The sequence below is a fragment of the Sylvia atricapilla genome, chromosome 3, assembly GCF_009819655.1.
Source record: "Sylvia atricapilla isolate bSylAtr1 chromosome 3, bSylAtr1.pri, whole genome shotgun sequence".
NCBI classification, from domain to species: Eukaryota; Metazoa; Chordata; class Aves; order Passeriformes; family Sylviidae; genus Sylvia; species Sylvia atricapilla.
This window is the reverse complement of record NC_089142.1, coordinates 49,595,429-49,613,132: the sequence shown is the minus strand read 5'-3', so window position 1 is coordinate 49,613,132 and position 17,704 is coordinate 49,595,429. Positions and strand designations below refer to the sequence as shown.

The following is a 17,704-nucleotide window of genomic DNA, read 5'->3' as shown; positions in this document are numbered from 1 at the left end:
CTTGTCTACATAACATGTCTAAAGTCAAAAGAAGTGCTTTGGTGCTTTCAAAAATGTTTCTTACATGTTGTGTTTAAACAAATGAAAGTTCTTCTGTGTTCAGATTTCAATTTTGATTTTTAAAACTCAGTTTAGTAATCAATGAGGACCTCAGCATAAGACACTACTTTTCTTTGGCAGAAGTATTGAACTTGTTCATAACAAGGGCTTGAACTTCCTATTCCAGCGATAAATTTTTTGCAGTGAACTCACTGGAATTTGCAATAAAGAATAAATTTGATTAATTGTGAAGGTTGAGAAAGAAAAGTATCTATTGCATTAGATCAACTAAACAGAGAAAATATAAGGGAAGTAACAAGAAAGCGGACAATTTACTTAGAAACTCACAGAATGCAAACCTGCAGTAATCCTGACCTGCTGCTGTGTGCTGCTTCAAAGCAATAAAATGTACTGGTGCAAGCTGTAAATATTAAAACAAATAAGTAAGCAATTGACATTATACATCTTTGAATTATTGGAAATAACACATGGTAGAATTCTCTTTCGTCCTCACTGTTGCTTCAAATCATCAAAATACTGCTTATGAAAACTCCTAGGGGAAGAAAAATATATTAAAAGTTTGAACAGAGATAATTTATGGTGCTTTGTTATGAAGATGCCTGCAGAGTTGTAATTATCCCCAAAACAGACATTATAAACCTTTGAAATTTCAAAATATAATCATATTTTTGAAGTTTCAAATGTATTAAGGTATGGAATATGGAACTGTTTTGCTGGGCAGTTTTATCTCCAGCTACAGTGACATCTTGAGGCAGGAAATGAAACTACCTGGGTTTTGTTAAAACAGCAGTAATCGTTGAAATTCATTAATCATAATTAAGAAGATACTGTAAAAGGAGAGGTAAAATGCCTAAGAGCTAGAAGTAGCAGAACTGTGGGGTCACAGTGCTAGTGGAGGTTTGTAATTTGTTATCTCAGCTCCTTCAGCAGAGTTAACATTTCTGTGGCACATGATTATTTAGAATTTGAACAGCCTTGAGGAGCAGATCATTTCTCCTGAGAAGCCTCCACCTGTGCACTGCAGGCATCTCAGTGAGTGTTTTTGTTACCTGTCAGTGTAATCCACTGAAAGAACATCTGTAAAAATAAGCTTATTGATTAGTTTTTAACTCATTTGAACAGTGAGATGATTCAGTTCTGGGTCTTCTGTGTTTCCCTATAAACAATACATTTTAAACAACTCAAAGGGTAAATAAAGGACTTTGCAACCATAAAATCATGTCAGGGATGGACTGAAGGGGGTAGTGAAGACATCATTTAAGATGTGTGAAAAGCTTAAAGAAGTGAAGAAAGGAATGAAGAAGAGTGGCCATTTATTAAGAGGGTCCAATTCTGCTTAATTTTGCAAAGGTAGAACTGACAGTATAATGTATAGGCTAAGGAGCAAGCTGATCAGCAGAGAACACAAAACATATTGCCTTAACAATGAGGGCAGGAGGGCGAGGAAATCAGATTGGGAAAAACTGAAAAGTTTCTCCTTTATGGTTTCAATAACAGAGATTACACAAACTTGCAATTTGCTATCCTACAGTTGAAACAATTCCTAATGTCTCATTCACTGTGACAAGCAAGGGCATAATTTTAACATGCAAACTCATGAGAAAGATGCCAGTAGTAATGCAAGGAGCACTTGAGTCACAATTTCAACTGTAAAAAGGACTGTTAGTGTTTCTAATTGAGTGCTCAAGTATTTATACAGTTGTTGCATTGAAGGAATAATTTCCCTCAAGATGGAGAAAAAAGTAATTTGGCTGAAGGCTTTACTGCAGTGAGGTCTGTAAGCAGAGCCTTAGGTAAAAGCTTTAAAAAGAAAAATTGCCAGGAAGCGTATCAGTCAGTTACTCTGGCTCTAAGACCTTATGGGTATATGACATATTGTATGCCATACCAGCTTTATTTGTAGTAAATTTATTTCTTTAAATGTCTGTAAAATGTTTATTTACCTTTAGTTTCCCTCTCCTTTTTTGTCCACTACAGCCTCAAATCAGGTTGTCTCTTTTTGTTTGTTTGTTTGTTCCATTTTTTTCCCCACTCCCTCATAGAATTTGCTATTACAACATATATTTGTAGCTACTTTTTCCAGCCTTTTCTGTTGCACTGTCTCTCTGCCCTACCTTGATGGAAAGAAATAAATTACTATTTGAATTGCAGAAATACATTCTAGAATGAAATGAAATTTCCACTTACTTAAAAGAAAAACTGTACCAGCTCCAAACAGTTATCCATCAGTAGTGTATTTTCAACTAATCAAAGACCACATTCTTCTAGATTTTTTTATTGTTTTCAGATATTGAGTATTGGTTTATATTGGGAATATTAATTACAGTAAAAAGAAATAATAATCTCTATAGTGATAAATATCACAGACTTATAGAATTATTTGAATTGGAGGGGATCTTAAAGACCATCTAATTCTAATTTCCTGCCATGGACAAGGAAACCTCTCACTTGCTCAGAGCTCCATCCAGTCTGACCTTGAAACCTTCCAGGGATGGGGCATCCACAACTTCTCTGGGCTATGAGTTCCAGTGTCTCACCAGCCTCACAGGAAAGAACTTTTTCCTAATATCTGATCTAAAACTACCCTCTTTCATTTTGAAGCCATTCCCCCTTGTCATGTCACTACATGCCCTTGCAAAAAGTCCCTCTCCACCTTTCCTGTAGGCTCCCTTTGGGTGCTGGAAAGTTGCAGTTAGGTCACCCTGAAGCTTCCTCTTCTCCAGGCTGAACAATCCAAATTCTGTCAGCCTTTCCTCATAGGAGAGGTGCTACATTCCTCCCCTGATCTGCAGAAAGGAATTATTTGTAGTTGATGAGCAAGTTAAAATAGACCTGCAATTCAAATAAATATGTCCCATGAAGTGAGTACTTAATTATATGAAAATAAAAGTAAGTTTAAGTATTTAATTCAGAATCAATTGTACCAGACAGAGCTTTTCACTTGGGTGGATCTTTGTCAACACACTACATATTCTCCTTTTATGGTAACTTGTTTTACTCTCTTGATTTCCCTGCCAGAACTGCACCCAAAGCCCTGCGGATAGCAAGTAGCATTCCCCTATGGGAACATGACCCTTCCTTCTATCCTGCTCTTAAATGTCAGATTTCATGTCTGGGTAAAAATGTTTAGTGACCAGCGTGCCTTTAATAAAGATATACACACTGGTATAGAGATTATCTAGCACTCAGGGACCCAGGATTGTACAAAGCATGACTAGGCAATCTGAGAGTCTGTAATACATCTAATAACTATCTCATAAAAATAGCTCTAAATAAGATGGTTACATAATAAAATGACTTTTAATAGACATATGTACTAGTTCTTAATAGGCCCCATTTATAAAAGAGAGATGATTTGCTTGACTAAACACGAATACTTAAATTGGAAACATATTTTTATTTTGTGACATTTTTGGTATCAATCAACATCAATTTGTTAGTTTCTTAACACGAGTTTGTTAGAATAATTTTAAAACTCTTGGAAGTCATCTCTTTTCAGCCTGAACTTTAATCTTAAGCCAAAAGAGAGAAAAAAATTCACCAACACTAATTGGTATCACAAAATCCATTTTTATACTACAAGAATCAACTTTGGTCTAGTTAATATAGTTCAAAAGTGCATCATTTCTGTTGTGTTGGTCAGATACAGTAATACTTCATTCTGGTTTTCAGTCATTACTTCAAAAAAAGATGCAACATGGGTAAATTGAGTTATCAATCTATTTTAATAGTTGTTTACTTTTTAAATAAATTCAGACCCAACAGCTAAGTGACCAGTAGAGTTATTGCCTATTTTTGGAACTGTTGTTTTGGTGAGATGGGACATACCATGCTGAAATGTTTAATGAAATGTCATTAAAGTTTTTCCTTTCTCAACTTGGTTTTAGGTAGCTTGTTGTTAGAATGCCCAAATAGGTCTGAAAGCTATTTCCCACAAAACCATTGTGTGCTTTCTAACCTTCCCCCTTTCACATCTCATTCCTCTTTTTATAGGTTAAATTATACAGGATTTTTTAAAAGCAGAATGTGTTTAAAGCACAGGAATTTTCATTATTTACTTCTGCTTTAAAATTTAGCTAGGTACCTAGTGGTAAAAGCATGCAGTCAAGGTGGAAACAAGGGGTGGAGGAGTTTTCTGAGCTAATAGTGGCTCTGGATCTGGGCAGGAAACATCCTTACTAAGTGCTTTGCACTAGTATTACTGGATAAGAAAGTATAGTTTTCAATGTGATGTTCTTGGCAGGAAAAAAAAACCCAGTACTTAAAAATTGTACAATTATTCTGCTGATGCTTCTAATTTAGAGAGGACTTTTCATGCTTGTAGGAACAACCTTTATAAATGCTTAAATGCTACTTTCTCTTTATAAAACTTTTTTTTTAAATCCTGGCTTTTATGTTAATGATTGTCTGTAGTGATACTTTTTAATGTTTTTTTCTCTTATATAATGCATGTTGAGTACTGTTTCTGGATCTTAGGATTTCAACAGAACAACCAGAGCACTAATGGACAGCAGAATGTGTGACAGAGTTGTCTCCTCTCCATTGACCTTACTTTCTTTGTGGGCTTCTGATTAATGTGCTCTTCTGCATCTCCTCTGTTGCCTTAATTCTATTGCTTCCACAGTGGAAGGTTGCCTCCTTGGATTAGTAATTAGTGACCATACATTGCTAGCATCTCCAATTTCCAGTTCCCTCTAGATTTGTATATTTTTATTCTGGTTAGTTGTGGGGTTTTTAGGGGTTTTTTGGTGTTTTTTGTTGGGTTTGTTTTTTTTTTTTTTCTCCCAGAGATCTCAGTTAGATCCTCTTAATAGATAAATAGAGGATTTGGGGTTGGGAGGGGGAGCCCACTGGACTTTGGGAATACCATCTAGACTCAGAGGCCTAACATCATACACTGCACACACTGAGTCAAGTGTTTTGAATATGAGCTATGACTGCATATAATTTACCTGAAATTATATCAATGGCCACCTCCTTTAAGTCAGAATTAAAATGGGAAATACAGTGGCTGAAGTGATGGCTAATAACTACTGAAAGTTCAATTACTATTGAAAGCTAAATTACCTGGAACTGCTCAATGTAGAAAGGGGAAAACATAAAATATTTCCAAATTTGAAGTGTATTTTGTAGGTTCTTCCAACATTTTTAGAAAATGTATCCTGTAAATTGCTCAAAGTTGAAGCAAAATTAGTCATCATTACTGATGTATGTTAATCTGCCTTGGTTTGGCTGTGCTTTGAAGTTATGCTGGCTCATATTATCCATTGCATTTTATGAGCAAAGGCAATAGAGGGCAAAAAAACAACCAACATACAAGACAGCTTTGTCCTTTGCACTTTCCCAAATGGGCCTTTGGTTTGAGATCATGTCCTTCTGCAGGCCATAGAGACCCACCTGATCCGAAAGTCGAGTGGGGGCCTGACGTACATCGCCGAGTGGAAGGGCGGATTGCTGGAGCACAAGATGGGACACCTCACTTGTTTTGCTGGAGGCATGTTTGCTCTGGGAGCAGATGGAGCACCCAGTGACAAGACAGGCCATCACATCGAGCTGGGTGCTGAAATTGCCAGGACTTGCCATGAATCCTATGACCGTACACGTGAGTACCATAATGCAGAGTTTGGCTGCACAGCTTGCCTTCGTTTTTGCATAAAGCTGAGTGAAAATTGTAGCACAGTGAGAACTGTTCATCCCTTCTGAGCAAATGCTGCCTTGCTCTAAGGGTAACTTTTAAAATGGCTGCTCTGTTTTATAAATAATTTCTGTGCACCTGAAGTGTATCTCCTCACTGTAGTAATTGGCATGATAGTTACGTAACAGTAATTAACAAGCCTTTTTCACTATGCCAATTTCTGTATAGCTGAATACAAGACAAGGACTCTTCATTTATGCAGCAGTATAGGTATTAATCATGTTTTATGCACAAAAGAATATTGTACACTCAGTTCTGTTGATACAAGGCTGCAAACAATAGAATTGCATAAAGAAAGTGGATATCTGTACAGGAAATTTCTTTGGATTTTATCATCTTCTTACAGAAATAACCCTTATAGCATTTCAGGTCCCAGAGTGTATTTTCCAGTTAGATATAGAAAAGTAAATATCCTCATCTTTTGGGCAAAAATTCATTTGTTGCTAGTTATGTGAAGTCTTCCAGAATGCAAATGCTAGCCTCACTGTTTAAACTGTAACTGCCATTTAAGACATTGGTGAAGAACAGCTCTCTCCTACTCCAAATTATTTATAAAATATTAAAAAACAGGAGGACTTGCAATATCTTTCATAAATTATATTGTTTTACGTAACTTGGTTTTGTGCCACATAAAAGCCTAGTTTGATTTGGTAATTTGGGAAGAGTTTGATTTGGTTACATAATTTGAAATCTTTTTTAATGCCTTTATTTTAGTCTGTGCTTTTTTATTGGCTAGGAATGAAGCTGGGACCAGAAGCCTTCAGATTTGATGGTGGTGTTGAGGCCATTGCTACAAGACAAAATGAGAAATACTACATCCTACGACCAGAAGTCATAGAGACTTACATGTACATGTGGCGCCTCACTCACGATCCAAAGTACAGGGAGTGGGGATGGGAAGCTGTTGAGGTAGCGTTCTATTGGACTCTTTTGTTGTTAAATCCTGGTAATATTGTTAAGTGAGCTATTGAATAATACCTGGACATTGTTCAGCAGTTGGAGACTGAATATTTATTTTAAGTCAGTGATATCAATTCAGATTTCCAGGAATTCATTTGCCAAATAGATGACATTTTGACAAACCCAAATAGTGTGGATATTGTATAATAGACAAGTACCTTGTGATTTCTCCTTCTTAAATATTTCTAGGATTAGGGGTCACAATTTGATGTCCTGTTCAAGATGTTGAGTGTTGCTGCACGTGAATGGAAAGTGCATACACATGTCAGATTTGAGCCTTGGATATGGAAATTAGTTTTATGAAAGGTATTTTCAGTAGTTGTATAAAGGTTATTTTAATTAAGGTGCAAAGGCCAGGAAGAAGGACTAGATAGTACCAAACATTAAACCCATGTCATTTTCAAGAAGCGTAAGTTATTTGGACAAAACTTCCTAAATTATAGCAATCTCTTCTAGATTTGATTTTTTTTGTCCCACTTGCCTTTGAGCTTCAACCAGTCATGCTGCACCTAGCTATTTTTGTTTTTCTAGCACAAGCCTTCCAAAAGGGCAACCAGTGTGCACTGTAAAAACTGGGCTTGCCAAATCCATTGTTTCCCTTATTTTAGCAGTTAATCACTCTTGAGTCTTTGGATTTTCATGTTTGATCCTCCAGGTATGGGTCCTTATTACACTTCTCTGGAGGTCACTTCTGTCCTCCTCACACTGATGTTGCCCTTGCTAAATTATCTGACATCTCATAGAAAATACAGCAAGCTGAAGAATATTGGCTCTGTGTACTTCAGAAAAATGAAAAAAGAAAATCAAAATTCTTTGTAGTATTTTGTTCACAGTGCCCTCTCTTGTGCAGAGGTATTGCTTTCCAGGATTTCAAAAATGTCCTGTTTGTCAGTTTACCCAACACCTCTTGCTTCTAAAAGTATATGATTACAAACCTTCTTGGAGGGGCTTACCCCACTAGTTATAGAAGGTTGCTCTGCTCTAAGGGTAGAATATGTAGACTTGCATCCTATAATTTCATCCCTAAGGGACCCTACTGGAGAGCTGTTACTGGGTTATGACCTCATAAACCCAACTCCCTCCATAGCAACCAAGATCAGTAGATGTATTCAGTATTCAATGTGTAAATACTGATCAAATCAGAAATGTGCAAATGCTGTTGAGCATTGTGAAAAAATGGGTATTTCAAGTCTGGTAGTTAGTTATCCTCCAAGAATCAAATTTAAGGCAAAATCTGCTTTCCAAAAAAGAATAGTAATATTAACTATGCTTATACTCTCAAACTTCTTGCCTGAACATTCACAATTGTTCCATACCTGCATTGAGCACTGTATTCAGCTAGGTAGAATGCAGTTATTTAGGGCATTGTATTTGCCTCCCTCAGGTATTGCCTCTGAGGTCCTGACACAATATACTTCTGAGTTACTAATTCCAAAGCAACTGGGGTTTTAAAACCTCTTATTTAGGGGGCTGTTCCCTTACTTTTTTTCTTTGCTAACACCACCCATAGGCACACATTTTACTACTGGAATCTTTCCAGGCAGATTATAATTGGCATATTTACAATGGCTGTTTGTGGAAATCATCCCATCAGGCTTCAGCAATGCCAACTGTTCCTTCTCCAGGCGATGTTTTTCCTGACTCATTGTTACTGCCCACACTGATAACATTGTTATAAACAATTGAAATGTTTTCCTTATTATTATTCTTTACCCATTTGGTTCAGTTTGTTTGTGTTTCTTTCGAGTTGGTACACTTGTTTACCTTCTTCTCACTCCCCACGTGTTCCTTGTTTAACATTCCTGTGGTTATTCTCAATCTGGCTCTAACACAGCCTGTGTGTGGGAGATGCAGCTGGTCCCATTCTGCCCGGGGCCCATCTTCCACTGCCCTAATGTGCAGTTGGGTGTTTCACAAAAACACATCTTACAGCTTTCCAGAAGTTATGCAGTCAGTGGCAGGTTTAAAATCTTTTTTCTTCCTGTTCTCTCTTGCTGTTTATAGCCATACAGCTCTACCTCATACAGCATTTTTTTGTTACAGCACGTATCACGCTAGCTTACCATAACTACTTCATAAATTCTGTTCCCTCTTGCTCCTTAATGTTGCCTCAAAGAGCACCTGACCCTTTCTGTCCTTGGGGAAGCCCCCAAGCACTGAGGGTCATTGGTTGTACCAGTACCTGTTGCACAAAGGGGAACCTGAGATTGAAACAAGAAAAAAGAGAAAACAAATGATCAAACCATTTGGGTTTTGTCCAAAAAAAGTTGTTCTTAAGGTGTTTCATGTCCATTTTCAACTCATTACTCCAGCAATAAGAACTCATTAGGGTTTTTTTCCCAGTGCCCTTGTAGTAGAAAAGGAGGCTGTTTTAGAGTCATGACTTCTAAACTCCTTGACAAGTCTCTTAAGTCTTTCTCTAACTTTATAGACTAAAAATATGCTATAGCCTCTCCTTTTTTTCTTGGTGAATTTGCTTTGCTGCTTTGAGTCCAAGATAATTTTGTATGTACTTCAGCAGCTGGAGAAAATGCAGTTATGACCACCAGCAATATCCACTGTTTCTGAGTCAGAAAGGTTTTATCAGCTTAGCTCATGAAAGCCTCCCTTTCTGCATTATAAGTGTGGCACATATTTTAAATTCTTAACACTTCCTTTGTTTTTCCCTTTATGGTAGTTTGAGACTGTCAGCCAGTTTTCACTGTGCTTGATGTTTTCCATTACTGTATCATAACTGATCCTAGCCACCCTCATTTTCTGAGAACTACTTATTTAAAATGTGTTTGATTGTTTATTCCTGCCCACCACTACCCCTATAGCTGTGAACATCACAGTATTCTCAAACTGCAGGACAGGGCAAAAAATCCCATCACTGCCAGGATGGATGACAACCCAGAGCCTTTTTATCCTACTAATCCTGCAGGTGGATGTCCTGTTCCTTTAGTTAGGTGTCAAGTAGCTTTGAGGGATGAGATGCTTCATATTTGCATCAAGTAGATACCACCAGGAGGCAAACATAGGGCAAGTTAACCCCTTAGTTTACATCACAGCAGTGCCTCCAGGTACCTTTATGATGCCTCTGAACTCAAAGAAGGCTCTAAGTACGTTAGAGTGAATAAAGGGTAAATGCAATTTGGTTTTATTTTACCTCACCCTGTTTAGAATGCAGGTATTTCCTTGCCTAGTAGCCTTATCCTTCAAGTTCTGCTTCTGCTGTGCCTTGAAAAAAAAATCATCTTTTGTTTGACTTTGAAAATCCAGACACAGATGCAGCATTTTGAATTCATTGCAGGTTAAAGTAGACAAGAGGGAAAGAATACCAGCCAGAGGAAATTACTTCTTTAAACTTAAGTATATTTGTCATTTAGTAAAAGTGTCCAGGAAAATTAAAGAACCTGAAGATACATAAGAAAAGACAAATAGGCTGTTATATTTTAAAGGATCTCTTCTGGAGAAAAATCCCTTTTAAATATACAAAAGCAGTTTACTCTCCAGTGAAAACTAAGGGGAACCTGACGTGCAAGCCAAATATGTGCAGACAGCTACAGGGACTCCAGCAAAATCAAGGATGTTTAGGATATCTACTCACAGCAAAACACAGATCTTAAAGCGTCTTTAGAGCAGGGGAAGGTGATGAATACCTCAGTAATTATTAGTGACTCTTAGTCCCATCTGTCATCAGAAAATACTTATTCTGCCTGGTTTAGATATATCCTCTGCCTTGCTTTTCAGCTTGTGTGTTTTGAAATGCAGCATCTTTCCCTAGATAAAATCTACACATCCTTTACTCACTTCAGTGATATTTGTAGTAACTTTTGAAAGGGAGGAACTAGTTATCTCCTTGGTCTGTGTTGGGAGGGATAAGGCCCCAAGTATTTCTGCCTGAAAGTTGTTGTTCCAATACCATCTCCACAGCAAACACCTTGTTTCACAGTAGTGTGGTCCTGAGTGAATGCAGTTATCCACCATAATTGCTGCAACTTTCATTGCAAGAAGTTTTTTAGGGTTAAGTAGCATTTTCTCAATTTGTTTTTGAATAATGAGTTGTTTTAAACATAATCATCTTGAATTCTCTTTACTCCTTCCTTATACTATGTGATACCAGAGAGTTATTGTAAAAGAGAATAGGAAAAATGAACAGAATAAGACTACTTGTGGCCTTGTTAAAAAGATAAATTAGAAAGAAAAAAAAAAAGTAAATTATAAAGAAAAAAAGATTGATTAATATTTTTAAATATAGTAGTGATAAGATAACCAATAGTCAAATAAAGTTTTGGATAGCAGTATACTTAAAGAAGTTATGGCTCATACATAGGCCTACAGGTACCACCATTCTATTGCAAATACCTACAATAAAAAAAAGCAGCAAAGTTCATTAAATAGTTTCACTGTATATACCTTTTACAGTTCCAGCATCTTTTTTTGCCTTTTATACATATACTCTTCATCTGAACTTTTTTCTCCTTCAAAAATGTATCTTCTTCAAAACAAAGGACATTTCTGTGAGCAGAAAGGAAATGGTGTTTTTAAGTGGCCCATGTACTCCTCTTTATTGTGAAATAGGAATCAGTCATCTGTTTAGACCTTTTAACTGAATAAAGAATTTGGAAACTAGATAGAAAAAAATACATTGCTATTGTTACAGCTAAATTATGTTGTGTTAAGTCCTGGCTTTCTGTCTACTCCCATGTAACAGACAAAGTTTTTTCAGAGAGGTAACAAAGAAAAATATGACTGCTGCACAAAAGAAATTCAGAGCCCAATATTAGTGGTTTCCCATTGAAAAATTAAATAATTTCTAAGAGAAGCCATACAACTTAGACATAAAATGGAGAGTTGCCTCCTTTTTTGAAGGACTAAGGACTTGCAGGAGGTAAGGAAAAGACTGAGTTTTAGTATGATGTTCAACTATGTCACAATCATTTTAAGTACCAAAATATGACCAGGAAAAGTATAGGTGACACAATTTCCATAGGCTGAGAGATTGGGAGAGAAAGGCTATTGTTACTCCTATTAAAAAGCTGAAAAAAGAATATTACTGAAAATCCATATGTCTTTAAATCCTTATACCCATACATCCTTTCTTCTGAAAGCTGGTTTGTGTTCACTTTTTATTAATTTATTATTTTGCTTCTCTTTCTAAATGTAAAATTAGACAGGTGTGCCTATGTCTTTTTTTGAAGAGTTTTCTATCAAGAGCTTTCCCAAGTTTTCATCTCCTTATCAAAAAAATTGTGGCAATTGTTTTTTGTTAGTTTTATTGTCAGGCATAAAAACTGACATATTATTCATTTTCTTAATCCTACTGATTTGAGTGTTTTCTTCCCTACTTCAGGCACTGGAAAAACACTGCAGAGTAGACGGTGGCTATTCTGGCATTAGAGATGTTTATAACAATCATGAAAGCCATGACGATGTGCAGCAAAGTTTCTTCCTTTCAGAAACACTCAAGTAAGTTAAGAAAGTTGACTTTCATTAATGTGAAGTAGTTCTGTATATCTTCTTTACATATAAGTATTTATCATTAGTACCCTTGACACTCACAAAACAAAATCTGAGTGAAATAGCAGAGCTTTCCTTAGGTGACAGGAAGCCAAATTGCCTTTTTTTCCCAGTATGTGTCAATAAACTAAATTCCCTGGCTTTTGCAAATTATCTCTACTTCTGATAAAGGTACTTGATAGTTTTTGAGACATTGCATCTCCTATCTTTGATACGATCTAATTATATATGCCAACACTAATGAAACAAATTGACTAGACAGAGAATTTATCATGCTTATACTGCAAACTTTTCATTTTAAAACTTTAGAAAAAGAAGAAAAAAAAAACTTCCATGGAAAGCTTGCAGGGCCTGTTAAGACAGAAAACTAAAAGCTTTCATTATCTATCATCATCTCCTAAATTTTTAATGAGATTAAAGTTTTGTGTTGATCTCTTTAGTTCTGGATTGTTGTTCTGTTTTTTGGGTTTTGGTTTTTTTGTGGGTTTTTTTTGGTTTTTGTGGTGGGTTTTTTTGTTTGTTTTTTGTTTTTGTTTGGTTTGGGTTGGGTTTTTTTTGCGGTGCAAAAAAAAATCAGTCATGCCATCTCAACAGGAACTTTAATATTCAAATAAATGAAATATGAATTATGATGTGTTTTCCTGAAAATCATTTCCCTGATGTGGTCTCATTGCCTGCTTTTTATTTCTTGCCAGGTACCTGTATTTGCTGTTTTCTGAGGATGATCTTCTTCCATTTGAACACTGGGTCTTCAACACAGAGGCTCATCCTCTCCCTGTTCTTCACAAAGATGATGGGAATAAAGAAGAAAACCAGAAATAGATGAGGATTAATTTATACTTTGTTTCATTCCTTACATTTCCAGGACTTGGGCATATGATTTGGTTTTAAATTCCTAAGTTAAACTTTCTAATAAAGTGTTTTGCAGTCTGTTTTCTTTAACAGTACATTTTTATGAATGTACCCAATTAGTGATGATAAAACCTCAATCCTCTAATTCAGATGAATTGCTTCTTAGAAGTGAAATAGGATATCTTCCTTGATTCTCTTAGTCTGCAGTGTCATTTTGGCCAAAAAAAGCCAGTGGTCTGCATGTTACTTGTTTCCTGATATGCTTTTAATTTGACTGCAAAATTCTTCTCTCCTCTGTGAGGAGATGTATGCTTTAAGCTGTAATATTTTGCCATGTTGCAAAAAGCCATATTGAATTAAGTATAAAAAGCTTTTTCCTTTTATTTTTTTCTATGTTAGTTTGTTTTGTGTGTCATCCAGGACAAATCTTGTGACTGTGACAGCCTCTTCTTATGCGGGTCTATCATTACTTGCTGAAGTATCTGATGTATTTCGTTGTCAATGACGTCTACATAGGGGTATTTTCATCTCATGCAGACACAACTCTGAAACTGCAGTATAAGTTGAAGTTAGATTAAACTAGTTTCTATGGATTTAGCACATTAGTTAGCAGACCTTAGTTTTTCAGGTTTTGATTAGAATATTGAAATAGAATAAATTGTTTCCTCCCTTTTCTAAGTGGTGTTATTCTTATGTCTTTAGTCAAGCTACTATGGAGACAAATAATGTAGTCATTTCATATCAAGAAAGGGGCTATTAAACTTCTTTATATATTTAGTCCAGTAGCTTTCATTTGGTTGGTTGGCAAAAAAAAAACCACTCAGTGACATTTTCCTGGAAGTTTTGAATTATATCAGATACAATTTATTTGGTTTTCTGTTACTTTTGCAAAGATTTAGGTAGGTTCAGACATGACACCAGACTTGATGGTTAATTGTCACAAAGCAACTTAATGTAACTATATTAATAAAGATAGATGTTCAGATGCCTTGAAGTAAACCTGCCTCCTCAAAAGAAGGTAAGTCATTCAGAGAGGAAGTTATCCTGCATTAAACTAGAAATTTCTGACAACACTATCTTAAGTAACAGAAATGCAATGTGCTTAAAAAGTATTCCTCAGAGTGGAGGTCTGGCTTACTAAGAAAGGTAGCAGCTTTGCCAAAAATGTTTTGCTCTGTGGCAAGACTAAAGGGAAAAAGAAATGAGGCATGATTAATTGCTGTCTCTACTTGGTTTTAAGTGGTTTACATGATTTTTAAGTCTACCTGTGTTTTCATTTAGTGATGGGATAACTTCCGTACATTTCAAGTAGGAAACACCTGGCTTCCCATTCTGAGAAAGAACATTATTCATTGATTGGACTGCAGTGAAACAGATCTGGTTCTGAACAGTAACATTCTTGAATCGTGTTTAATAAGATAGCTCACATGTCCAGCATTGCTAATCACAGCTGAGGGAACACATTTGTTTCAGCTTCAGAGTACGTTTTTTTCTATGCTGATAGAGGTCTGCAGTGGAGGTTTTCTTAGGCAGAAGCCAAAAATAACTAATTACATGTTTATATATAGCAGCTAAAGCTGACCCATAGAGTTTGCCCTCAAGTCTCTAAAGACAGTGCTGCCTGTCTGCCTCCCCTGCCGACAGAGGAGGTGGCATGTGCCAAAAAAGCTGCCAAAGATTTTGGTGTAGGAGGCAAGGCAAGGATCCACTGATGCCCCAGCACAGGCTGGCAGAGCTGAGCATTCCTACATAGGAATGGTTATTGGGGCACCTGGGCCACCCAGCACTGGGAGAATGGATAGAAATGGATGTGCAGGTAAAGCCTGCTACATAGAGCCAGCACAGAGGCTCAACTTTTTTGGCTCCACTGTTTTTTTAATTATTATTGTTTTCTTTTTGATGGATGGATTTCCTCATGTCAGTAAGTTTCTGAACCTAGCCAAGTAACGATGAGGTCTTGACTCTCCTCTGTTGAAAAGCAGAAATCTCTGCTGCTTTTGATTTTCCAGAATTTGTACCATGGAGGAATTTGTACCATATACTTCATTGTATTTCTTTATTATATTTTACATAGGATATATTTTTCTACCCCCTGAACCACCCTATCTGTGGAATGAAACCAAAATATTTTCTCTCTTTTTAACATGTAACAATAATTACTTCTTTCATAATTATGTTTATTAGGTCACCTGCTGCTACTGCCTCCCACATGTATGTGGTCCTTTAGACCTCTTCTCAGTTTAATAACTGCAAAAGCTCAGACAGAAACGGCCTTTGAGAAATGTGTTCCTAAGCCAGTTTTCTGCATGATTTTCTAACCAAGGTTTGCTTCCCCCAGCTGTCTGTAGTGATCTTGCTGGTACTTAGCTGAAGGGAAGAGTAGAGAACCAGACAGGTCTTCTCCATGTTTCAAAAGCAGGCTCCAATCGCACAGCTCAGTGTGCATTGGGTCTTATGTACTTAAATATAAGCATCATGGCTGTTTCCTTGTAATACAGATATTTCATATGAATTTTTCTTCGTGTGGGAGATAGGATGATTTGAAAGAGCACAAATTTGATGTGGTATTGGTATTCAGGTTGTATGTACAAACTGCACTATACTGTACTTTTTGTAAACTAATGTAATTAGACGAGAAGATTGTACAACGTGTAGATCTGCCAACTGTAAGAAAGAGTCTTTTCATAAACTGAGAATATATGAAATTTCCTTTTTTTTTTAAATAACCCCAAAACACCAAAGTTAGAGTAATCATTCTTAAACAGTCCGTATTTACCACTGCTTGTTAGATCAGTAAGATAACATGCATTTTAATTCCCATTCACTTAACTAACTTCATGGAAGTGGCCAGTGATGGTGACTTTGTGTATCCCAGTCATTTGTAAAAGCAAAAGAAATTGTTTAGTGTTGAGAGCAGGGGCAGGGAGGAGAAGACAGTGACATGGACACATTATCTTTGCATAAGCACACTGCCCACACTTCTTCCATTTCTTTGTAGCATAATAATGCATTTAAATCTGCATATGTTGAGTCCCAAGAGGTAGATCCCTTTAAATGGCACCAACATTTTTTCACAGAGAATTTTTTTTATTGTTATTGTTTGTGAGATAAGTATTGCATATGTGTTGGTTATACACAGATTTTTGCAATGCCCAATGGCTCACTGTTTCTATGGTGACTTCATATGTATCCATTTCTATCATGTATTTAAATTTGGTTTGATTTGTACATATTCCATTTAGTCTTTTCATACTTTATATAAAGTGAAATTATGGAATACATAATAGATCAGATGCTTAATTTTTAAGAACTTATATTTGTAAAAATTTCTCTATTGTGATAAAGTCTTTTAATATATCTGTTCAACTGGTTATAGTTTTTCTTACATGTGTTGCAGAAAGTAGCTACAGGAAGCTGCTGCATATTCTGGTTTAGCCACTGTAGTTACAAATTTTTGTCAGTACTATGTGTACTTGTATAGATGCTGTTCTTAATTAGTGTCAGCATATAGAATTTCTACCACTGAAATAAGTTTTAGGAGTTATGTCAATAAAATTCGGCATACTGAGTGTGTTTGGGTAGACAATGAGCCTGCTAAAGAAAAGAGGGAAGCTGGGAAGTGGGAGGTAGCAAGGCAATAAGCACAGTGAAGGTCATGTCACTACAATTCATGCTCTGCACAACACAAGTGGGCAAAGCTAAATGCCATTTAGGAGCAAACAGCACAGTGGAGATGACAAGGCTGTCACAGTGCCCAGTGTTACATGACCATGTAATGAAATCCTGTCGTTAGCCCAGGCTCCACGAGAGAGAGGGAAACAGTTGTCATAGGGAACTGTAACTGTATTTTGTTTCAGAAGGACATTTAAGATTTTCCAATCTAATATTGAAATAACAGCTACACCTCCTGGATAACTTGTTTTCTCCGTGAGTAGAAAGCCTCCTCCCAAGGTGATACTGAAATAAACTGCTGTGGTTTACAGAACAGTTCTCAGTAGTATCAATTTCTATCAAAGATTTACTCCATTAGACCTGCTTAATCATTTTTGAGGGTAGCTCTGACATTTTTTGCAGCAGTTTCAGCTACACAGTGAAGTCCTTGGGGCAGTCAGCAGGCAGTGCCCTCCTGCAGCTGGCTCCAGGATAGACAAACTGCCTACTCAACAAGGCAAACATGAATTAATGCAAACCTTCCTGTAGACTGATTCAGAAGAGAGGTAAATGCAAGCTGGGTTAGAATTTCAACAATTCAGTCTCCTTAATTGAATGCTTGGCGTGGTTTGTTTTCTGCAGGAGAAAAGGGAACTAAGGACTGGGTTGACAATTAGTCAAGACAAACAAGATTTGCCCCATCTGCATTGCCCTATGGCCTTGCTCTAACAAGAGGAACTCAGTGCTCACATTGCAGCATCTGCTATGGAACGGCCCTTCCTCTGATCCGCCTTAATCTTGGGATTAGTCTGTCCCTAGTTGATCTCAAATTCAGGAGGAGAGATTACACATCAAAAAGCAAACTGCCAAACCCAGGAAATGGTCACTGAGATTCAAGAGTTCTGCTCTGAATACTGCAAGAAGAGGTAAACCACAGGGTTTTGCTCTCTCCTGGGTTTATGCATTCACATATGCACAGAGTGG

At 36.7% G+C, this 17,704-nt stretch overlaps 1 protein-coding gene across 1 annotated transcript in view; it reads left to right on the top strand.

Annotated features, from left to right (window-relative positions):
- Positions 1-13,888, top strand: part of MAN1A1 (mannosidase alpha class 1A member 1) — a 138,641-nt gene extending 124,753 nt beyond the window's left edge. Inside the window, exons 9-12 of the mRNA XM_066315303.1 lie at positions 5,443-5,662; positions 6,492-6,664; positions 12,051-12,166; positions 12,913-13,888. Of these exons, the coding sequence (XP_066171400.1) occupies positions 5,443-5,662; positions 6,492-6,664; positions 12,051-12,166; positions 12,913-13,039 (636 nt within the window). The 3' untranslated portion in view covers positions 13,040-13,888. The remainder of the gene's footprint in view (positions 1-5,442; positions 5,663-6,491; positions 6,665-12,050; positions 12,167-12,912) is intronic.
- The last annotated feature ends 3,816 nt before the right edge of the window (positions 13,889-17,704 follow it).